This window comes from Polypterus senegalus, chromosome 18, assembly GCF_016835505.1.
Source record: "Polypterus senegalus isolate Bchr_013 chromosome 18, ASM1683550v1, whole genome shotgun sequence".
Lineage (NCBI taxonomy): Eukaryota > Metazoa > Chordata > Cladistia > Polypteriformes > Polypteridae > Polypterus > Polypterus senegalus.
The window spans coordinates 64,705,004-64,730,235 of record NC_053171.1 but is presented as its reverse complement, the minus strand read 5'-3'; the positions used below and the strand labels follow the sequence as shown (position 1 = coordinate 64,730,235).

The window sequence follows — 25,232 nt, the reverse complement described above, 5'->3', positions numbered from 1 at the left end:
TTTTGTTCTCCAGGCTACAAAAATGATATAGCATCACTAGAAAAGGTCCAGAGAAGAGTGTCTAGGCTGATTCCAGGGCTACAGGGGATGAATTATGAAGAAAGATTAAAAGAGCTGAGCCTATACAGTTTAAGCAAAAGAAGATTAAGAGGTGACATGACTGAAGTGTTTAAAATTATGAAGGAATTAGTACAGTGGATCGAGACTGTGACTTTAAAATGAGCTCATGAAGAACACAGGGACACAGTTGAAAACTTGTTAAGGGTAAATTCTGCACAAACATTAGGATGTTTTTCTTTACACAAAGAATGATAGACACTTGGAATAAGCTACAAGGTAGTGTGGTAGACAGTAAGACTTTAGGGACTTTTAAAACTTGTCTTGATTTGTTTTTATAAGAATTAAGTGGATAGGACTGGCAAGCTTTTTTGGGATAAATGGCCTATTCTCATCTAGATTGTTCTAATGTTCTGATAAAACTCCATGGCCTCCAGTGGGATTAGTACTTTCTCTATTAGCCTTCCTTATTTTCTATCTTAAGTTTCCTTAATAAGGTTATAGTGTTGGTTTTATACGACATCTGTTATAGTGAAAAATGCAGTGTATTTTATTAGTATAAGTGACACATGCCTTGGAATGGGCATGTCGAGAATGAAGCTCTTGAGTGAGTGTGCCAAGAGAAACTTTGCAAGAATTGTCAAAAGCATTTTACAATCTACTGAATTAATTTCAATTAGATGACGCCTCCATGTTTAAATTTAAGTGAGGTTTATCATGGACTAGGCCAGGTGGTTACAGATATCTTCCGCTGAGGGTTACTGAGTGGCAGAAGTTTATTTGTGCGTCCTACCAGTTAGTAAAGACAAAAGCTGCACTACACCTGCCCGGGGAGGCTCTTGAGTTTTGTTTTATTAATTTCCTTGGACACACTTTGTCCTGATTTTTTGTTCATTGTTCCCATTGAGTATGTTTTAATAAAACTAATTCATCTGAAAACTCCTCATATCTTTGATCCTTTTATTCTGCATCCGATTGTTTGCCAGTGCTACTCCTATCAACAATAATACACTATCTCAATGCCTATGTGCCAGTTTCAATGTTATTAATACTTTAGACTCCTTAGCGTTATGATTACCCTGAGAAAAACAAGCCAAAAATGTTATGTGTAAAAGAAATATGTAAATACTCAAACATCAACATAAATACATTATTAAAGGTCTATCAAGTGTCCACTGCTTTGCTGATGCAGATTTAGTACACGTCCTTCATGTGCAATCGGGATAGTAGACCCCATTTTATTTTGCACTGTTACTTGCGAATTAGAGGGTAGAATGTCAATGTCTGATCCACAAGATTGACGTGCCCCTTGTATTATTGTAGGCTACCACATAACAAGGCTTCCATATTTTACCTGAAACAAATATTTACAGTTAACACCTTGTGAGTGCTTACTAACATCTTGCCTTTGCATTTTACTGCAATTATTTTACTCTTTCGTCACGCAGTTACTTGCACTATGATAACTGAAGTCACCAGGCATATCATGGAGGTTTGGTCATACAGCGCAGTATCTATTATATAATACCTTTTATATCTGTCTATCTGTTGTATAACACCTTCAGTGCAAGCTCCTAACCTTTATCTATCTGTCTATCTATCTATCTATCTATCTATCTATCTATCTATCTATCTATCTGTCTATCTATCTATCTATCTATCTATCTATCTGTCTATCTGTCTATCTATCTATCTATCTATCTATCTATCTATCTATCTATCTATCTATCTATCTGTCTATCTATTATAAAGTGCCTTGTTCTATCTCTTTACCGATCCATGTTGTAAGTAACTACAGAAATCTGTCTGTGTTTAAAGATTGTTCGAATCAGCTGCTTATTTTTTCCTTTATTCTTTGATGTTTACAATCCAAGATATTTAGAAGGCTGGTTATTGTACTCTTGTTTATTTATAAAGTGCTATGTGATCCTGCAAAATGTTCTACAAAGGCTATATACAACGAAGAATATTCAAGTGGTCCTTCATCCCATGCAAGCATTCTGTCAATAACATACTATGCTACTTAAAATAAAGGAAACATCTCCTGAGTAGAAAATCGGTCTGTCTTATGGAGGTTAAAAGCTCTTGTACAGATTCATGAAGTGAATGTAGATGATATTAACAAGGAGTGTTTGATTTTCCATTGTAGTCACTGTTGAGCTCAAACTGCATTGCCATAGCACTTAGACAACGTAAGCTGGCAGACACAATAAAGCTCCCTTGTCTGCTGCGGATGCTCTGAAGAATACCCGCTAGAGGAGATAACCTTCATACAGCCCATTTGTTTTCAACAAGTCATTCTGACGTCTTTAATAAAGTGCTTATCCAGTGCAGCACTGGCCTCACTTGTCAGTACAACAATGGCCACATTTATTTAGAACAGTTTTTAAGGAAAAGAATACTAAAGCAAACAACAGTGAGGAATCAGCAAGTGCTGCAGAAATGGTTTTGATTTGTGAGTCTCATTTAAGGGTTAAGTGGAATGATCAAAATCATCCATTGTGAGAGCAGACAAGCCTTGAGCCGCACTGTGATGGCTGCTTCTTTTAGCCAGCTACTATTTGATTTTCTTAACTCATTTTTTTGAAACAAGACCAACAAAGAAAATAGTTACATGCTGTATTGAAATAGATTGCTTACTGAAGGTGCCTAATAGAGCCTAAAATTTTCACCAAAATATATGAAACTAAATATATGTGCCGTGTTTCTAGTTGTAACCATTTAGGTGAAGTCCTCAGAGTCCTAGCACTTCACGGAGAGCAGTGGGGCTCCTGAGATTTGATGTGATTCACCTCTATTTAATACACGTTTAGAAAACAGTTCTGCCTTCACCATCATTGTGTCATTCATCCTGGTGCTAAAGCTCAAAGACCTGGGTCTTAGTAGCTCCAATTGTGGCCAGATGTATGACTTTCTGACAAACAGACCCCAATTAGTAAGGATTGTCAAAGAGAACTCCAAATTGTTCACCAACATCGGTGTTCAACAAGGCCGCTGCCTTAGCCCACTGCTCCACACTCTATTCATCGATGACAGCAACAGCATCATTATTAGGTTTGTGGATGACATTATTGTGATAGGCCAGTGATAGTGACAGGCTGCCTACAGGAGGGAGGTGAAAGACTTGACTGTATGGTGCCATGAAAACAACCTCTCCCTGAATGTCAACAGCACAAAGGAGGTCCTTGTTGACTTCAGAAAGAACAAAGGCAGTAATGTTCCACTTTGCATCAACAGCTTTCCTGTCCAGACTGTCAGCAGCTTCAAGTTCCTGGGTATTCAGGTTACCAACTGCCCTTCATGGCCTATCAACACCACCTGCATACTCTAAAAGTCTGAGGAGGCTGTAGAGCTTAGGGGGTAGGAACCAAAACACCAGTGAACTTTTACCACTGCACTATTGGAAGTATCCTAACCAGATACATCACGATGAGGTATGGTAACCTTACTTGCCAGGACCACAACCTCCTTCATAGATCTGCCCATATTGCTTCTAAAATCGCCGGCGCTGACCTTTCATAGCTTCATATGATCCACCCAAACAGATGTCTGAACAGAACTGAATCCATCATCTCAGATGACAGTCATCAAGCTCATCCCCCATTTTCACTTCTTCCTTCTGGGAAGCGTCATCACTCTCTCCACATCCTTCAGGGACCTGCTTCTTCTTCCACCCGGTCGTAATGTCAGTGAACTCCCAGTAACCTGATCCTCCCTGCCCTGCACTGTGTGCTGTACGCACCTGATAGTTTATGTGTAATTTTACTATATGTTACTTTTTTAAAACCCTTACCTTATTGATTTATGCTGATTATTTATTAATTTATTTATCTTCTGCTGCTCTTATTTATTTACTGTATTTATTAATTCATCACGCAACTGCGGCACAGAATTTCACCATGCTCTTACAGTGTATGTGGCAATAAACATCTCTAATGTCATCTCTAAAATTCCCCTAGAATTGCTTCAGGGGCACTGTGCAGTGGCTGACCCTGTGCTCTGTCCCCCAAAAGTCATGTGAAAAGATCATTTTCTCTCAGGGATTAATAAACTATATTAACATAAATTAAAAATACACACCTTGCCTTCCTTCACCAAGTACTCAAACTCCTTAACTTTTTTGCACATATTGTTATGTTGCAGCTTTATGCTAAAATCATTTAGATTTGTTTTTTCTCTTCTCAAGTAACACTTAATACCCTAGAGAGACAGGATTTTTAGAAATATTTGCAAATCTTCTTATATAATACGCTACCGTGGTTGTCCATTTGTCTGTCCAACATTGTAAATCACCTGTAGCTCGCAAACCATTTGAACTATTGACCTGAAATTTGGTACACATATACTACGTGACATCTACTATCTGCTTTCGGGGTGATAATTGACCTCCAAGGTTATTCCTCTTTTTATTTTTATTTTATTGTAGAATCAACTCTCAGCAACGGCCCTCAGGGTGGCTATGTGGAGCATACGTACGGGTGCCGTTCTCATCTCTACCACCTTCGCTGTCACTTTCCCTACCTCTTCATATCTTAAATCATTCTTGAGGCAGATTGAAAACTTAAGTGCCAACTTAAGTGAAAAATTAAAGAAAATGTACTAAGTAATTGCAACACAAACACTGACTTAATCAGTTTTAACGCAAAAAGATGCAGATGAAAGAAGAGAAGAAGCGGGCCACTAGGGTGGAGAAAAGAAGAGCTGCTCAGAAAGCAGCAAAGTGCATCAACCTCTGAGCAAACGCTAGCTGGGTCACTCATGGACCCTCCCATAGCTGTTACTAAGACCCATTGTGCTTTGTGTCATTGTCCTGTTGGAAGATGACCCTTCAGCCCAGTCTGATGTCCAGATGGTTTTCATTAAGGATATCTCTGTACTTTGCTCCTTTCAGTTTTCCCTTAGTCCTCTGTAGTTTCCCAGTCCATGATGCTGTAAAATAAACCCACAACATGATGGAACTTTTGGAGTTGGTATTGCACAGGTGATGAATGCTATCAGACATGATTTAGGTTTCATCAGACCAGAGAATCTCATTTCTTATAATCAGAGAGTTCTTTAGGTTCATTTTTACAAACTCCAAGTGGGCTTTTCTGTGTTGTCTGACCACTGTGTCATAAAGCCCAGATTGGCGGTGTGTTCCAATAGTGGTTACTCTTCAGTATGTTTCTCCTATCTCCACAGATGTTGTCTGTAGCTCAGCCAGAGTGACCATCAAGTTACTGGTCACCCTTGTTACCAACACCCTTCTCCCATGATTGCAGCCCTAGTGGTTGTTCCAAAGTTATTCCATTTAAGAATTATGGTGGCCTTTGTACTCTTGGGAACCTTAGCAGATAAGTTCAGTATTTTATGCATTTGCCATGTAAAATATTGCCCTAAAATTAAGCAATTTCTATACATTTAAAAAAAAATCTTGTAATGAAAGACAAGGGGAACAGAAAATAAAAGCCTAAAAACTTAGAATACATCAATTTTTCAAGCCAAGAAAGTTATTGTGTATTGATGTGAGGTTTGCGATTACACACATGTTGTAAAATTGTTTATATCGTACATGTCATCTCCAAACAAAAAAACACCAATATTATGAGATTTAAAGAATCGGTGTCTGTCTTCTGCCGCAATAACCTATTACCCCATTGCGTGTGGATTCCTGTCAAAAGACAAAATCACGCTAAACTGTTTCTGACAGAACTTTAGGGTCCATACGTGAGGACAACTTCTGTCGTCATTACACAAGAAAATATAAATGTATCTTTACCTCAAGAAAAAATAAATGATAACATGATCATTTCCGGGTCCCTTAGGTTGTCCCAAACATGTGTTGGAAACCCAGAAAGCACATTTTCTTATAGTAAAGCTTCCATTATGAAATGTCAGGGCTGGTAAGATATGACTGAAAGCTTATAGACAATCCTTAACTTTAGAACACAGTGTTATATTTTAGTCAGGGTTCCCACCTTACCTGGGTTTCAAATCTATGTGTCCTTTTTGTTCATTGTTCAGCCTTTTATTTATGTTAATGTTACTTTTGTTAAGTATCTGCTGTATTTTCTTAGTTTGTGTTATGTCCCATTTGTTTTGTGGATGGTCTCCCAAGGGGTGAGATCACTGGGCAATTGCTGCCAGGAACTGTTCCTGACGGTTTTGTGGATTTGCTGAGTTTTTGTGTTTTTGCTGTGCTTGTGCAGTTTAGTGGATTTTTGTGTCCATGCTCTATTTTTGACTTTGCATCTGGATTTTGGATTGGTGTCTGTGTTCGCGCTGGACTGCCTTATTGTTTAAGGCAACTCCTTTTTGCCTCCCATGCTCCACGGAGCTTCTTTTGTGCAACAGAGCAATCTGAGAAAATAACCGTTTTTATTTTATAAAGATTATGTGTTTGCCTTTATTCTAGCTGGGGTCTGGCAGTATACCTTGCCCCCAGTGGGCATTTTGGGACAAGTTTTTGTAGGACTTGGGACTCCAAGTTCATAACATACAGTTTCATGTGACAATTTCATATATACAATGTTTTTACATCTACGCACTGTGTCAGTGAATATTCCCAACCACCACCATACCATCTAGTAACCCCTGTGACCCTGAGCAGGACTAAGCGATTTATGAAATGAGAAAAAAATTTAAATATGAACTCAACTTGAAACATACAAAACTTATCCTTTAAATGCTTCTGGAATGTTTTTGTAGCCTTCCCCAGATTTGAGCCTCGACACAATCCTTTCTCTGAGCTCTGTTGGCAATTCCTTTGACCTCATAGCTTGGGTTTTGCCCACCTGTGCGACCTTTTGTAGATAGGTGTGAGCCTCTGCTAATCAGTCCAATGAACTAAACTGACCACCGGTGGACTCCAGACAAGGTGTAGAAAAATCTTAATGATGATCAGTAGAATGGGATGATCCTGGGTCAAAGCAAAGACTCAATGTGATATTTCAGATTTTTAAAAATTGCAAAAATTTCTAAAATCCTGCTTTTGCTTTGTTCGTCTGGAGAACTGAGTGTTGTTTGATGAAAGAATTTGATTTTGTTTCGCTACATTAACAGATCTCTATTTAGTCCTGCTGGTTTTTCGAATCCCCACTATTACACTTGACTCTGATTTTTCCAATTGTACTTTGGCTTTGATGAAAGATCTCTTTGACCTTTAGCCCATTCTTCGATTTATGGTCCTCCTGGTCATTTTGATTTCCTTCTTACCACATCTTGTAAGTCAGTATAGGTGCAGGGGATTAAAATATATAAAATGGGCATATAGTTCCAGAGTCTGAAAATCCATTAAAGAAACGATAAACAAATAAGTAATGACTCTGACTGGTGTGTCTCTTTCATGTTGACTGCTTTAACTTTATGACAGCATTCTGCAGCCTAGAAATGAAAGGCTCAATTGAGTACACCTCTGCAATGCAATGCAGCACCTTTAGTATAGGAACAGCTGTAACTGTTTACAGATTTAGATTTTTATTTTGCAGGATATGAAGACAATAACAGGACTTCGATCAAAACTTCTGTTCAAAGCCTTTCTGCTGTCTGCTTTGTTGTGCTTGGGAAACGCTGTGCCTCACCTACGCAGTTTAGACAGGTAAGGAAAGCAAATCTGAGGTTATTTGCAATTTGTAATAAGTATATTGGGGTAATCATTTAGGCTTTTGTCTCATGAGTAGGATTAAAAAAGAAAATAATATAACAGGTTTCAATAGAAAGGGTGTGGAGCAACACATAAGAAAAGGGAATAGGAGTAATGCAAGCATCTAATATATTACTTAACATAAGAACATACTGTGGGAAAGTGTGGGGGAGAAGAATCCCTATTAACCAATTAATTATTTTGCTTATTTGCTTAGTCTTTTGGACCACCTACCAAACACAAGGAACATTACACAGGAGAAAAAATACAGCAGACAGTTAACAAAAACAACATTACAGAAATAAATGGCTCAATGATGAACAAAAACAGACACGATACATGGATTTAAAAACTAGCATGGGGAGGAACCCTGGCTAAAATATAACCCTGAGTTCTAAACCTAAAAGATTTCTATTAATTTTATACATTTTAAAATTAGCAAACAAAAGTTACTCACGAAGAGGCAAAAGCATCAACATAAAAAAACATGCCTTCCATGATAACATCGTATGTTTGAGACAACAAAATGAACCTGGAACTGATCATTTTTATTGCATATTTATCTTGTGGTAAGCTGCGGTGGGCTGGCGCCCTGCCCAGGGTTTGTTCCCTGCCAAGCGGCCAGTGTTGGCTGAGATTGGCTCCTGTAGACCCCCGTGACCCTGTAGTTAGGATATAACGGGTTGCATAATGGAAAGATGGATGGATGTTGTGGTAAGGATACATTTTCAATTTGCTTGTGTGATATAATGGGAAGAAGCAAATCAACACGACACCAAACACCTGGCAGAAACGGTATAATAAGGACAAACACATAATCCTTATAAAATAAAAAGGTTTATCTTCTCAGAATGCTCTGTCATATAACAGAAGCTCAGTGGAGCACAAGAGGCAAAAAGGAGTTGCCTAAAACATTACGAGCCTTCACTATGTTAGACTATGCACATACTATACCGCTGTCTGGTTACGCGGTTATGCTACTTACGTAAACTAAGCTGCTGCATTTGTTTTGCTGCAGGTCAGTTTTGCTTTAGCTTGTAGATTTCCAGAAGGAAACGTAAACGATTTCAGTTGTACTTCAGGGGTGGCAGAAACTCAAAACAACAAATGTGTATCGTGCGCAGAGAAGTGTGAGTAGGCAGAGAGAGGTTTTGCCCTTTTGGCCTCCCTGAGCTCGCTTTATGAGACCCACATACCACCCCAACTAAACTCCCCACCTGACACCTTGCCAGAAATGGAGTTGTTGGTCATACGAGCATTCTTGTGCATTGCATCTGCCACTGAAAGTCACTTTGCAGTGCCGTCACTCAAAGGTCCAGTTGTGGCATTAGGTCTGTACAGTACACTGTAAGTGATACAAATTATTCGATAACATCTGTTGTTATAATGTTGTGAATTATCATCAAATAAAGAAATCTGACTTTAATAAACATTTTGGTCTTTAAACTTGTAAATTGTTGGGGAGGCTAAGGTTATATTGCCAAAGCGCTGGGGAGGACAGGCTTCAAAGGGTTAAAATGAACGTCCTTTTTAAAGGCTGTTCATCTAAACGATTCTTTGCAGGCATGTAAGCTCTTCCTTGATAAACACCTTAGTCATTAGATGAAGCACAGAGCTGGCCACAATTATTTAAGAACCAATGCTCTAGACTAAGAAAGACCTTCTTTCCCAGGACTGTGATGTTATTAAATACTCAGCAGCGGCTGCATGTTCCGGAACTCTGAACGGTTTATTGACTACACTGTAGCATTTGTGCATTTATTGCTTTTTTTTTTTAATTGCTATTATTTTTTATTGTTGGCATTGTTCTGTTGTTTTTCTTTTATCACAAATTATGTTTTCGTTGTACACGTGCTCAGGAAGTGTAGAATGACAATAAAGCTGAACTGAATTTAATTCATTTGGCTTCTAAAGGGGCAAGCAGAACCATTCACACTGGTGAGAAGCGAGAATAAGCGTTGAGTGGTCCAAATAAAACAGGGTCTGGGGCAGCAGCGTAACAGTCACAGAGAGAAATGAAAAGAGAAAGTGACAGACTTGTATCTGCAGAGAAAAGATGAAACATGTGTAAAAGTTAAAAAGGGCCCGGCAAACAAAGCAAACTGAGGTGGCAAACTGGATCAGAGGAGATACCCAAAAAACATTTCCAAGGGGAGTGGGATAAAATCTATGAAGTATTTTTAACTGTCTGAATTGATAATTGGGATTCCCACAGAAAAATTGAACATGCCTAAATATAACATGTCAGGAGAGGGGGGAAGTCAATGGAGAGTCTTTTTCAAATCATGTATCATAAAAATGTGAAACATTCTATTTAATAATTCAGGAGATGTTATTTCATGATTCATATTCCATTCATATTTCATTGACACAGAAAATGCAAATCAAAAATGCTTCAAGTTTGAAATGCATGCATTCTTGAATTTGTTACACAAATTTGTTCAAATCTGTTGTTGATTTGACAATACACAACATACCTGCCCAGGCTTCTGTTTCAAGCTCTCATTAGAGAGGATGTACCATCACCAAACTGAACAGTGCAGATCAGATTCCCCTTTACCTAATGAAGTGACAGCACTGCTGTAATGCTGTGTTCCATTTGAATGGGAAAGTCGGAATTTCCATGTTTCAAGTAGGAAGTTTTCAAATGTCACACAACCACAAGTCATATTTCCTATTCAGAAGGTCGGGTGATCCTCACTGACCTCAACTTCAAAATCCAAGAAGGTGGCACGGTGCATCAACAGAAGTGAAAGCTGAAGTATTATAATGGTTTTTTGCAGTTCTTTCCTTTTCTGTCTCATTAAATCAGCCGTACACCGAGTTATGTCCAACTTCTATCTGTGGAAATGTTGATATAGTGTTAGGATGTGCAAAATTCCGCTGAATACATTATTATCAACTTGTTTGGTAGTTGCCTGTATTCTGAAAGAGCAAGCACAACAGGTTTTCCTGGAGGTGTCTGTATTGGTTTTCTGAATGTTTTACTGGAACTCCATCGTCTCATTTGTGACATCATTGCCAGCTCTGACATCTGACTTCCAAGGTAAACGGAATACAGCATAAGGTAAAAAAAGACATGCACTTCCCTGTTAGATTCCTGGTGCTTGTAATGAGCTTCCTTCTGTATTGAACCAGAAAAAGGTTGAAGGCAGACTGCAAGAAAAGGATGGACCAGGAGATGAAATGCTATCGGTAAACAAAGCAGGGGTGAGAGCCAAAAAGACAGTCAAGACTGCGGCTAAGCCAAGTCAAAAGTGTCAAGTACGAAAGCAAAGCAGCAGTAACCAGAGAAAAAAAGAAAGACTTGAGGCACTCTAACTTTGATACTGGGTAGTACATGTTAGTCAGACATTCCAACGTGAGTATTACGATCACATGTTACAGACTTGAATTACAAGGCTACAGTTGTCAAGATAAACTGAACGGAGGTGATGATCATGCAGTAGGTTACTTGAGAGTAAATATGCAATATCATACAATGAAATTACAGTTGGCACACCTCATCCATGGGAATGGTCTTCTCCAATTTTGACCTACCAAGGTTTGAAAATATAAAAAAAGATCCAGAATATTCCTGAAAAAGAAAATTTGAAATTCTCTCATGAAGTGTTATCCGCTTCATACACACAACAAACAACATGCACAGCTTGATGCTGCTGATTCCTGGCATACTCAAGCTTAGCCAATCCTCAGCCTTGCAGTATCAGCCCTTGTGTTCACTTTGTGAACACAGTCATCTTTATGCCTTAGTATGAGTCCCGAGCATCCTCGTTTTTAGCACTTCTGTGGGGGGTAGTCCTGAAACCATATACCTGTGGGTAAGATGGGCCAAAATGTACAAGCAACTAATACACGAAACTGAAATGAAAAAATATGCCCTCAACAGAGCTCACCTTCTTCTGTACAGTTGCCCAGACGAAACGTGTCTTTTCTCTAGCATGTGTGTAAAGTAACGCATCACTTTCATGTACTCTTCTGGTTATCAGTTATGGGTAGGGATGCTCTGTTCAATTGGCTGTCAATCAAAATCAGCCGATTTTCACAAATAAAGGCTCAATTGGTGATTGGTAAAAAGGCTGATATTTTTGCCTTTGGTTTTCTAAGCTTTATGGTAATTTAATTGCAGTATTACAGAAGTTGAGCCTGCGCATCCTTCCTTTTTTTTCTTTTGCAGCAAACTTCCTACAGCGTAAACAAAGAGCAGTGAGTGGAGGTTTGTTTTATCAGTGAACGAGAGGCAATTGGAACATTAGCGTTTACATTAAACAAAGAGGAAAAATAAACTGATAAAAGCGTAATCAGAGAAGTCATCCTGTACAATTAGACAAAGGCAAGCTGCAGTTCGGCTCCACACCCTGTCGATCCGTTGTAGGGGAAAATGGTTCTCCTGCAGACCCCTGGCGGACCGTAGGGTACTTTTACCCTGCTGGGCTGTGTGCACGCCGCTCCCGCGACACGTGGGTGGGGTCCCTTGCTGCACCGGGCCGTCCACAACAAGATTTTTTCTATCAGGTCCCCGTCTTGAACCAGACGGAGCATCCTGCCGACTACGCCAGATGTGGACGCGGCCCAGACACAGACAGGCGGACATGTTGTTAAACACCACCACACGTTTATTTACAACACTATTTACAAGTTTCAAGTGCACACACAAACCCCAAACACGGTCCTGGCCACACAATGCCTTCTCTTCGGGCCGCCTCCACTCTCCTTTCCTGCCTCGTTCTGCTTCCACCCGACTCCAGCTTCGAATGAAGGGAGACGGCCCCTTTTATCTCATCCTGGACGAGCTCCAGGTGTTTCCCGGCATTCCTCCCTGGACACGCTCCAGTGTGGCGGAAGTGCCAGCTGTTCTCCCGGAAGATCTCCGGGTGTCCCTTCTACTCTTCCCTCCAGCACTTCCTGGTGTGGAGGAAGTGCTGAGGTCCAGGGTCCCCAAGGCATTGGGGTGCCCCCTGGCGGCGACCACGGGTCCCTACAGGGTTGGGCTTCCAAGCCCACTACCCATGGCCCCCAAAGCAACCAGGATAGCGGCCCCCACGTGATCCAGGGTGGGCGTAGACCCTCTTCCGGTCCCTCAAGGTGTCCTGGCCGGGTCGTTGCCCCTGGCATCCCTGACACTGGTTATGCAGGAGATTAGTGTAAAAAGTTTATTAAAGGGATAAAGAAAAAAAAAAAACAGTATCGGTGATCAGTATTGGCATTAAAAAAGCCTGACTGGAGCATCCCCAGTAACAGGCATTCTACTCAGAGAGATGTGGATAGCAAGTAAAACACACGATAACTGAAAATACGGAGGTGCACAACTGCAGATGTTTTTGACCCTTCATTATGATTTTTGCGGAGGAAAAAATAGTTTCTGCCTATGAAAGAAGTCCATAAAATGCTATTAAGTTGTGGTTTGACTGAAAGTGTGCTGTGTGAAATGCAACCGACTGAACTGGCAATGGAAAGAAAGTAAGTAATCACTTCTAATTTGGTACAAAGCAAACAGACCAAGAGTGTGAAATACACCTTTTGTCAATCCTTCAGTGAGCTGGCAGGTTAAGATTTCATCAAAATTTGGACAGCAAAAAAGGGGTCAAAGCCAGTTGATAAAGGAAAGCAACCAAAGTGTGAGACAAAATTTGTAGTCAGAAGGTACAAAGCAAAGAGGTCAAAACAGAATGAAACTCGTGAACAGAATTGTAACAAAGGTTCCTGAAGTTTATTTTTGCATCTGCAGATCAGATAAGACAGAGATCCCCCGGATTAACTTTTTTCACGTCGCTGATGACAAAGATGACAAACAGGTAACAAGATCTGAGGTCACGCGTCTAGAAATGCAGGACATTGACCTAACAACAAGTACTCAAAATGGCATGACTGCAATCAAAGGGCCTAAAATGGCATCCAAAACGCTGCAAAAAAAAAACCACACGATATCTAAACCATTACGAAATCGAGCAAATAACAACAGGAATGTAATCTTTGACCTCAAGGACCTCCAATTCAAGCACAAGACAGAACCACTTCCATTCCGAATGAGCCAAAAAAACCAACAGCAACACCAAATCATGACATCTGAATTGACTGTCATGTCTCATCTTTGTTTCTGCTGCTTACCATACCACTTGACTGCTGGTAACAAGTAATGGTCACTCTGGATAGTTTCAGCCCATTTGGCTCCATTATTTAAAGACAATCTGCCATCATGTTGATAGTCCAGATTCTTATGGTGTAGACCCCATAACTTTTTCTAACAGCCCCAGCTTTTTTTCCTGCCCTTTTTATTTGTAATGCAACTTTCACTCATTTTAGACCACATGCCATTGTGTGATTGAATGGTATCCTGAGACATTTTTTGTTTGAAAAGGAAAAAAATTCTGTGACTGATCTCACATCTGCAGCGTATGGAGTGACTGTCAGTATCCAATGTCAGTCTAATGTTTGATCCTCCTCCCAATGGCTCCTCATTACAGACCAGTTTTTCACGAAAGTAAATGTCAGTTTATTTTTTAACGACTTCAATATTTGTTTACCGATTCTCAAACTGCAAACATTTCTGGCTTTCACTGAGAAAGTTTGTTTTCAGTAATGTTTTTTCAACATTAGTTACTTGCTTTTTATGGTAAAAGTGTGACATCCTCCTACTGTCCTGATAGCAAACTGACAGGTAAACGTTTTAGAGTGGCACCAGGACATAAGAAAGCATAAGAAAATAAAAAAAAGACAAGCTGGGAAATCATGATTGGAACACAAAGCCAAGACATGAATAGAAAAGTCACAAGAACAGGCAAGAAGTATTAACCAAAAGAAACAAGCAAGAATATTAGAGCAAGGCTTTTTGATAAGAATTTACGTCCTTCTACCCCATGGTGTCAATTATGAACTGGTCACAATGTCTAAGTCCACACCCTAGAAACACAGGGAAGCAGACCTAGTGATGGGAACTCAAAATGGTGGCAATAAGTAGCTGAAATGGTGTCCAAGACATTGAAGAAACAAAATACAACACATAAAATATAAAGAATTCTGAGTAAAAATTGACAAAAACATAATCTTTGAACTTAGAGAAACCCCCAAAAAAACAATTTCAAACACAAGATATAATACAACACCCAATCATGACACTCACACTTAAATTATTTTAATAGACTCTGGCCACTTCTAGAATCCTGTTCTAAATGGGAGCAGTACTGTCATGTCTTTTGCTTTGACCTTTCATTTCACCTGCTGTTATTAAGCCAACGTAACTAAAAAGTAGGCACCTAAGATTAGTATGATCCTATTTGGCCATGCTAAATATTTAAGGAGGTCTTCAGAACAGATTCGGTGCATCAGTGACTGCGTCTCTTAGGATCTGTTTCAGGTCATTTCATCCTTCTTTATGTCTGACTGCATCTACACTTATTCATTTTCCTGTTCCTATTCCTTATTTTATATTGTTGGTTTTGATGTTGTTCCTGATCTTAGGATGGTTACAACTATGTCTGTATGTCTCTAGCATTTTTCCAAATGACTTTTTGCTCCATTTAATTTAGTTTTGTTTCCCCATTTCTTACCATGTCTCTCTATTACAAAATAAAATCTTGAGATGAGACTTTCTCTGAGATAATTTCAAGTCCTGCGAGAGATTATTTCCCAGTCTAGACCAAGTGGAATTGAAAAACCTAGCAGGTCCAAGCAAGGTCGGAAATAAAAGACAAAGAGTAGAAGACAAAGTAGAATATCGTAAAGAGGTTCAAAAACGTTGGCTCGATACACATGTAGAGGTTAGAGATTATGAAAGTAATAAAATTCAAAAGTCTCAAAAAACTGATAGAAAAGCTTGCATTAATGTTAACAAACGCAAATTATTACTCAGTGAAATACTGAAACAGCAAAAAGAGATCATATATATCGACACAGGTGATATGACAGTACTGTATATAGATATTGTTCGGCTTTAAAGCTTAAGTCGGAGACTTGTAGATCATCCGTGTTGCCATCAGGGAAAAGTAGTATTTCACAGTAGTATAAAAATTATGAACAGAACTGGCAATAGAAGGCAGTGCTGGAGGAGTCCCACACACACACTGGGAACAAGTCTGACGTACTGCCAGCAAAACAAACCAAGCTTTCACTTTGATTGTACTATGGACTAAATAACCCACAATAGCAGGCCGACACTACTACAGAAGCTCAATAAAAAAAATGAATACATAAATATTCTAACAAAAAATACACATAGAATTACTAAAGAGTAAGAAAACTTCTGACTTTGCTAAAGATAAAAAGAGCAGTCCCAGTCCCCGTGAGGCATCATGTAGACTTTTTGCTGTTCAGATTAAAGGATTCCCAGTCACATTTATTGACACATTTTTACTCAATAACTTGCTGGATGAAATTCCTCAGTGTTGGTGTCTCAGAGTGGGGATGTGCAGCATTGTTCATAATGGCACTCATTATGGCACGTCCTAGGAATTGAAGGCACCACAAAAGGAACAAAGCAAAGAACTGATGAGAGAAATAGGCATAGGGCACAACCAAAAAAGATTAATGAATACCAAAGTACATTAACCAAAAATTAAACCTGTTGAGCACATGCAAAGTCTTAACTCCCTAGAAAGATTTTCAATAACTAAAGGTATAGGAGGACTTTTCATTAAGTCTAGACACCTCAACACTAAGTGTAGTGTGCAACCATTTTGCATATACAGGGAGTGATGACATAATACACCACATGACCCCGTCATACAATGCGACTTGAAACGGGCATAGTGACAATAAACAATAAAATGATAATAAATACATAAAATGATGGTAACCATGGGAATAAAGCAAAAAATGCCTTGGTATGAAGAGTAAGATCAGGATTCCAGAGTTCCAAGTCTTCCCTATTCTTATTCTTATTCAGCTGCCCGCTTCATTACTAGAACTCCCTCTATTCACCATATCACTCCCGTTTTGCAGCAGTGTCATTGGCTTCCAGTTCAGTTCTGAATTCAATTCAAAATTCTTCTGTTAACTGTTAAGGCCCTCCACAACCTTGCCTCTCCATATCTGTTGACCTCCTCCATGTTACCATTCCCTTCTGCACTCTTAGATCCTCTTCCTCCATCCACTTGACTGTCCCCTTTGTCCTTCTTACCACTATGCTTTGGAACTCACTACCACCTGAGCTTAGAAATACTGAATCATTTTCACTTTTCAAATCTAAAGTTACTGTAAAACTCATTTGTTTAAGACTGCTTTTTCTCTTTGATTACAATTGCTCTGCCTGATTTTAACTTTTGTATTTTACTTTTGTTTATAATCTGTGCTTTGTCTATTGTTCGGTGTCCTTCAGTGTTTAGAAAGGCGCCTACAAATAAATAAAATGTATTATTATTATTATTATTATTATTACATACGGATCAGAGTGTTCGACAATTTCACCAACTACGAAAAAGAGAATCATTGGAGTTGTAGTTCCTAAAGTGCATTATGAAAGTCCAGTGGATAGGCCACACTACTAATGAAGAGGTTTTAATAAGATCTGGCTACAGTAAAAGGTCACTACTGACAATCAGGAAGAGACAGAGGGGTTTTTGGTCAAATAATGAGAAATTTTAGTAGTCAAATGAAGAAGAGATTGTGAAAGCTCTCATGAAGAGTCTTTCAGATTGAATGAGAATGGCCAGTTTGAAGATAATTTGTGCCTCATAGAATAGAGGTATGAAAGGGCATGTTCGGATATGGTACCTAGAAGAAGAAGAAGAAAAAAAATGGCAGTTCTAAAACAAAAACAAGAAGATAATAATTAGCAAGTACAAAATCAAAACGTGAATAATATTAAATCCCACAAATCGTAATTGTAGATGTTTGCCTGAACTTAATTTCACAACCAGATAAAATCAGAGATGTTACTTAAATAATTCAACTTTACTGAATATAAAGAAGAAAAGTGAAACCCATAAAACATGGAGATGACCGCCCATCCTCGCGGATAGGTCAACCTGCCACCCCTAGTTCCTAAATTACAAAACTGGCATGGGGATGCTGCGAGATGCCCAAGCTAACCAGATGAACCAGCATTGGCTCTTCTCAGTTTTTTAAGAATTTTTGTTTCCAAATCCTTCAAATGATTCATGTTCTTAACTCTAGATCACACTTGACAGAAAAGTTAACTTTTTGTCTGTTTCAAATTTAAAAAACAAAATAAAAATGATTTAAAATAGTCACAGCAGCACTATTTACATAAATGCAAGACACATCTCCCACAGTAGTGGCCCGCTAGGCCACCGGCCTTTTAAACAAACTTCATCTAAGTTTTGGCAGGATAAATAAAGTCATGATGAGTGGTAAATATTTTAAGAAAGGGCTCCTCATAGGATTGGATTCAGGAAAATGCTAGCTGTGTTAAGTTTTTCATTACTGATTACACTTGTCACTACCTAAGGTGCTAGCTGATCATCCACATGACAGAAAGGAAAATTCAAGAAGATCAAGGAAGGCCACATACACTGTAAAAAAGGGCTTTTATCTACCCATAGACAAAATTAAATTAGTTATAGTAAAAGTAATAGCAGTGCTAGCATTGTCATGTGTACAGAAAACAAAAAACAAATATGCAACACATCACCACATGTGAGGTGATAAACTTCATTTTTTTGAATTCGGATTCTAGTTCACGTAGAAAAGAAGTTGACAATGGATGGAAAACGTCCTTCTATGTAAAGATAACATCTTCAAGCCTGTTTATTCCAAGTCAGCAGAAACATCACGCATGACCCCAGATATGGTGTCAGTCCACTGCATTGCCCATTCATACACACGAACACTCACACTGGTTCAGTTTGGAATCACCAGTTACCCTCAAACACACATCTTCGGGATATGGGAACCCTCTGGACCCCAAGAAAAAAACACATTGTTTTCATTTGGTGCCTTTTGTTCATTTGTTTTCTGAACGTCAATGTTTACCCTATCAAGGTTTTGAAGTTAAGGGAATTTACTGCTACAGCTGTTTTCATGCTATACTCTTGGTTGAAATAATGCTGATTTTAATTAACATAATGTTTTGAAATTACCACTATGGAATTTTGTTTTTTAACAATCACAGCCATTTTGTTTCTCTGTTACTGTTGTGTGATTGTAGGTGTTAAGAGTGTGCGGTTCTGGAAATCGCACTACACGGCAACATTAGCACAACGATATTTAAACAGGGTGTAGTGCTATGTTTACCTCATGAACGATAAGCCAAATATGTTTAATTTTTTTCAACGAGAAAAAAATGTTGTTGCTGTAACAGAAACTTGTACATACCTAAACGTCAACAATAAAAAAACAGTAGATAACTTCTGTCTAGGTGCCACAGAACAAATCTTTCATGTGATTTGTTTTAAGATGGTCACCAACACATAGCCTGATATTGCAACTGGAGCAGCAGAAGCCTGTTTCTTTGTGCATGTTTCTTATCAGAGTGTAGAGGGTAGAATGTCAGTGCCTGATCAACATGATCAATGCGTCCTTTGTGCTATAGTAGGCTACCACAGCGCCAGGCTTAGTGATTTCCACATTTCCTCTCCCATGAACATTGACAGTTGCTGCCTTGCAAAGTCCTTGTAAATGTCTTTCTTATCCTTGCACTTCATCACAAGTATTTTTCCCTTCTGTCATGCAGCTACTGTCACACTACACTAAAGATTCACATGACTAAGTTCACTAGGCATTTCATGGCGGTTCTATCGTACAGTGCCGTATGCATTAATTTCACTTTCCATGTTAATGTCTGATGACCAATTCACACTGTCATCACCCTCACTTGATTCAAGCAATGGCTCAGTTTCAGTTTGTTCTAAATCTGTCTTTACAGTGTGTAGTTAAAGGCTCTGCTTCACTTATGAATATTGATGATTTAGATTGGCAAAACACACAAAAATATTTATGATTATTTTGTATCTGGATGTTATCTTACTCACTAGATGACACCAGAATACTGTCCTGAAAGTTATTCAGGCTTGACACTGTAACACATATCATTATGCATCATCCCGAGTCCGACTCGGACTTAACTGTAACTGTACAGAATGCAGCCCGGGTCACACTCAAGGTTAAGACGACAGAGGTTAATTGTAAAGGACAAAAATATTGTTGCAGGATAATTGCAAATAGGAAAAGAACAGGAGATGGTAATGGAAGCAAGAAAACAGTCGGGATGAGAAACAAAGTCATAACCAGGAAGTCAAAAAAGACAGAGAAACACAAATCAAGGGACAAAAATCAAAAGTCAAGGATGCAAGAAGAGTTAGGAAATCAAAAAATTAACTTAATACTAAGGATGTCTTAGAAATAAGCCAACTACGCTAAACCCAAACTTGATTACTCACCGAGGGATAGTGAATACTGAAAGCACTGCAAAGTTATCGCATTACCACTACAACATTGATGATCAATGTCTTGTGATGCTTCCAATGGTGTTGTGTGAATAGTAAAAACAAGATGCTAGCCAAAATCAGCTTTTTAGAACAAGGTCAAATAAAGAACAATAAATGGAAACAAGATCTGTAGGTCCAAAACCCTTAAAATATACATAAATACACATATAATACAACTCAGTTCAAGTGCCAGACAGTGTTCAGAAGTGATTAAGAAGGCTAACAGAATGTCAGGTTTTATAGCGGCTTGATGTGTGGAGTACAAGTCCATGGAGGTTGTGCACAAACTTTATATCACTCTGATAAGGCCTCATCTGGAAACTGGTATGCAGTTTTGGTCTTCAGGCTACAAAATGGACATAGCAGCGACTAGGCTGATTCCAGGGCTACAGGGGATGAATTTTGAGGAAAGGTTAAAAGAGCTGAGCCTTTACTGTTTAAACAAAAGAAAATTAAGAGGTGACATGATTGAAGTGTTTAAAATTATGAAGGGAATTAGCACAGTGGATCGAGACTATTATTTTAAAATTGGTTCATCAAGAACACTGGGACACATTTGGAAACTTGTTAAGGGTAAATTTGCACAAACATTAGGAAGTTTTTCTTATAGAAACATGGAATAAGTGACCAAGTAGTGAAGTGGACAGTAGTAATTTAGTGACCTTAAAAACTTGACTTGATGACACTTTAGAAGAATTAAGTGGATTGGAGAGCAAACATTGTTGGGTTGAATGACCTGTTCCCATCTAGAATGTTTAAATATTATAACAGAAATTAACATTATACTTTAGAATGTGGTATGTGTTTTTGTGAAACAATCATTTGGGGTTACAACTAAAAGTGTCTGGTTTACATTTAGGATTTAGTGTTTGGATTTAGGACTGACTTTCTACTTTGATCCTGCTAGTATCTGACAAACATTTCCTCTCCCTTCCCCTTTATTAAATGTAGCATATCTCCAAAACCTTGACACAACAATAGAGACCAGACTCAGGTTCAACGCAACCCTTTTATTTCATAGCTAATAGCTTACACAGGCTTCTTTTTTAATAATAAGACAATGCACAATTGTCTCTTATATGCACTCAGCCCGCCACAACAACAGGGAGCATAACACAGGTAACATACTGTAAACAGGATTGGTGTAATTGATGTTCTGTGGTTGAAATGGTACATTAGTTGGAACAGTGGCATGCCATTCACTAGATTTTGGGGCCAACTCTTTAGCTAGAGTACCAGGCTTTGTGACTCTTATAATGACAAATAAGGTGTGCAGATATTGTTGTTGCCACAGTGCCTTTTAATCCCCAAATCTTGCAGATGGCTATTCCATTCTTTGAAGTGTAATCTGTATTAAATTTCAAATTGATATCCTTGGTGCTGATCCCACCATTGCTTTCATCTTCTAGCATGCTAATTAGTTCTAAAGACTGGTGCAGGTTTGCAAAGAGTTTATTAATGGAATATAAGGTACAGGAGTACAATTTGAAAAATAATAACTGTGATGATATAATGTGAGACTTTGTGTGTCATTTATCTTAACTTCAAGCCAAGCATCCCAAGCAAGTCAAGTTAAGTCTTTTTTTAAAAACATTGTTAATGTACTAACTTCAAAATGAAAGGCAGAAATTTTCATGAGGAAGGACTAGGAGAAAAGATGACAAAAGAAAGAAAGAAAAAGCACAGCCTAGTTCAAAACCGGAGATCAAAGAAAGAAACAGCAAAACCATGAACCAGAACTCAAAAATCAGAGTACAGAATAGCACAGATCAATTCTATCTCAAATAAACTATTGCTGTGAGAGGTGATCTTTTTATAGACACATCAATGATGATATCATTGTAATGTCCTAATGCATTGTGGGATGCATTACGAGTGACATAAAAATCCTCAAAATGGCACCACTGGTTGGAAAAACAAAATGCTGTTGACCATAATATTAAAAAAAAGCATGCATTTTTAAACAAGGCCTGCAAAAATCAAAAATATATTCACCAGAGTAGAAAACCTCAGAAAAGGAGTAAAACTCTTTTTTTTAATTTTCAGGAAAGCCCAAGAAAAAGTAAATATACACAAGTCAGAATGATTAAGACTTGAGTCAAGTCATGTAACTCAAGTCGTCCACCTCTGATTTTTACAAACCAAAAATAACCTCAGCTATAACGCAAACAAGAAAAAAGGCAAAAGCATAGGTATAAAAAGGCAACTGTGTCCAAACTGAAATCCAGTAAACAAAACACAAAAACAGGAGCAAAATGATCAAAATTCCAGAAAACTACAACGTAATGAAAACACTCCATGACAATCTATGAACCACTGCTAAAACTAACGCTTCTTTCAGAGTATAAAATAAATATAAAAGTATATAGAAAAAAATAAAGAAGTGAAAAAAAATTAAAAAATGACAAAAATAACAATCAAATGTTAAGTAAACAGAACTCTGGCTCTAACATAAACATTATCTTACATACATGAAAATCTAACAAGACATTCCCCAGACTCCTGAATTGGTTTTGACAATGGATGTCTGGCTTCTGTTAAGGGTGCACAGTGACACTGGGCCTTAGGAAAGAAAATGGCTGTCCATCCATACAGACATCCATTTTCCACCACTTATACGGTCCAGGTCATAGAGACAGCAGTCTGAGCAAAGATTTTTTCCCTGCCACCTCCTTGAACTCCACTGAGGGGATATCAAGCAGTTCCCAGGCCAGATGGGAGACAATCTCTGCTAGGTCTTCTCTGAGGCCTCCTTCTGGTTAGACATACCCAAAACAACTCAGTGGGGAGGCATCCATGAGGAATCCCAATCCTTTATGATGTGGAGCTCTACTCTGAGCTCTAGCCGAATAGCTGTGTTCCCCACCCTATCTCTCAGGCTACGAAGGATGCTCATTCTGCTGTGTGTATCTGCGGTCAAGTTCTTTCAAATAGTACACTCAGCTCATGGCCATAAGGAAATATCTCTGCTGTATTTTTCAACTGTTAGGAAGGACACACTTGAATTTCTAGCTTACAATAAATTACACAAAAATATAAGAAATGTGAAAAACGAGACCATTCAGTCTGTCTGTCGCTCGTGTGTTTAGCTAATAGCTCAGCTGTCCTAATATTCTGTCTAGACACTTCTTAAAGGTTGTCAAGGTTTCTGCTTCAACTCTATGTCTCAGTAGTTTGCTCCAGATTCTCACAGCTCTTACACTCATAAGTGCTTCCTGCACTTCCACTTTGTTTCCATGGTTGTCCTCAAGTATGTGATTCACAATTAAGCTGAAATAATTCTGCTGGATAAACATTCCGCAGTTTTAAAAAAGACAAATGAACTAGTTGTGTGGTATAAATTGTGTGATCAGCTGGAATAAAAAGGCAGCACAGGAATTGAAATTTCTTTACCCGGGTTCAATACACTGCATATTCACTTTGTGAAATCTGCACACTCTCTGCATGTCCATAAGATTTACTTTTAGAATATTAGGACAATCTAGATGAAATCAGGCCATTCAACCCAACAAAACTCACCAGAGAATGATGAAGCGCAATAACAAGATCAACATTCAGTTCCTATTCTTGCCAGCAGAGGGCAGCCAATAGATGCTTTTGAAGCATCAGCTACTCCTGAAGACAACTGCTTTAATTTAATTGAACCTTAAAAATCATCTGCATTTTCCATGCTGAAAGAATAATACTTTAGGTGTTACTTAATTGAAAATGTATCATTAATTATTATTATTAAACTGGCAGCATGCACTGTGAAAGCTAAAAACAAGTAATGCATAAGTAGAAAATGGCATGGAAAATGCAGTTTAATGTTGAAATGTGCAAAGTGCTACAACAGAGGGCGAAAGGAATGTCAGCTATAAATACAACATGCAAGTCCCTGCCCTTTGAAAATGATTTAGGGGTTTATGCTGACACAACGCTTTCATCATTTAAGCAATGAGCTGAAGCAATTACAAAGGCAAATAAAATGTTAGGATATATTGTTAAAATTGTTGAATATAAATTGAGGAAAGTTACACTCAGACTGTAGTATGAACTAGTAAGAACACATCTGGTGTATTGTGTTCAGTTCTGGTCATCACACCATAAGAAAGACAGAACAGCACTTGAAGTCCTGAATATGAGAACAATAAGAGCAACATAGGACTTAAGGACATGTCCTACAGTGACAGACTCAGAGGATTAAACCTGTCTAGTCTGAGTAGAGGAGACTTTGGTGGGGACTTAATCCAGGTCTTCAATATCCACAACTGCATCGATAAGGAAGATCCCGCTGAATTCTTTAAACTTAGGGGTGAAAGACAAACTCTCAAGGGCATCAGTAGAAATTAACGGGAAGTGCATTTAGAAATGAGGCCAGAAAGCACTTCTGTATGCAAAGAGTTGTGGGAATCTGCAACAAACTACTGGGACATGGAGTTGAAGCAGAAACCTTGACGAACTTTTTTTTTTTTTTATTAATTTTATTACACTTCATACAAAGCAATCAAGTTTTTACAAAAAGAAAAATAGAGTTAAGAACAGATTGATCCCCACCCTTGAGAGAGAGAGCAAGCCAAACGGCATAAAAATTTTACAGCTTTTAAACATACCTAAATTAATAAATTCTCTATGCTTCATGAACTTATTTTAAAATATTATTGATTAGTTCCTGCCATGTTTTGAAAAACGTCTGTACGGATCCTCTAACTGAGTATTTGATTTTTTCCAATTTCAAATAATATAACACATCAGTTTCCCACTGACTTAAAAGAGGAGAGTTTGGATTCTTCCAGTTTATCAGAATAAGTCTGCGTGCCAAAAGTGTAGTAAATGCAACCTTGACGAACTTTAAGATGTGTGTGGATGAGATATTGGACAGCTTAGGTATTAGCTAAACAAACAAGTGGCAAATGGTAAACTGAATGGTCCCTTCTTGTCTTGTATTTATTATGGTCTTAGGCTCCAAAAATAAGAACACATTGGTTCAGGTGTATAACATTCAAGGCAGTTTTTGATAAAGATCCTTCACTCCCAGGCAAACCATGGGGTGAGCGTAAATGTTCACCTCCTGCTAGACTAGAGTGGATTACGAGACAGTTTCACAACCAGTAAGGGTAGAAAGGTGATAGTCCAGACTAGGGACTGTCTGTAACAAACTTTCATGTCCACCCTATGTCATTTTTCACCAG

General features: G+C 38.4%; 1 protein-coding gene across 1 annotated transcript in view; it reads left to right on the top strand.

Moving 5' to 3' along the window:
* Positions 1–25,232, top strand: part of pth2 (parathyroid hormone 2) — a 39,748-nt gene that overhangs the window by 5,315 nt on the left and 9,201 nt on the right. The window contains exon 2 of the mRNA XM_039741869.1: positions 7,524–7,633. Coding sequence (XP_039597803.1) covers positions 7,527–7,633 — 107 coding nt within the window. The 5' untranslated portion in view covers positions 7,524–7,526. The remainder of the gene's footprint in view (positions 1–7,523; positions 7,634–25,232) is intronic.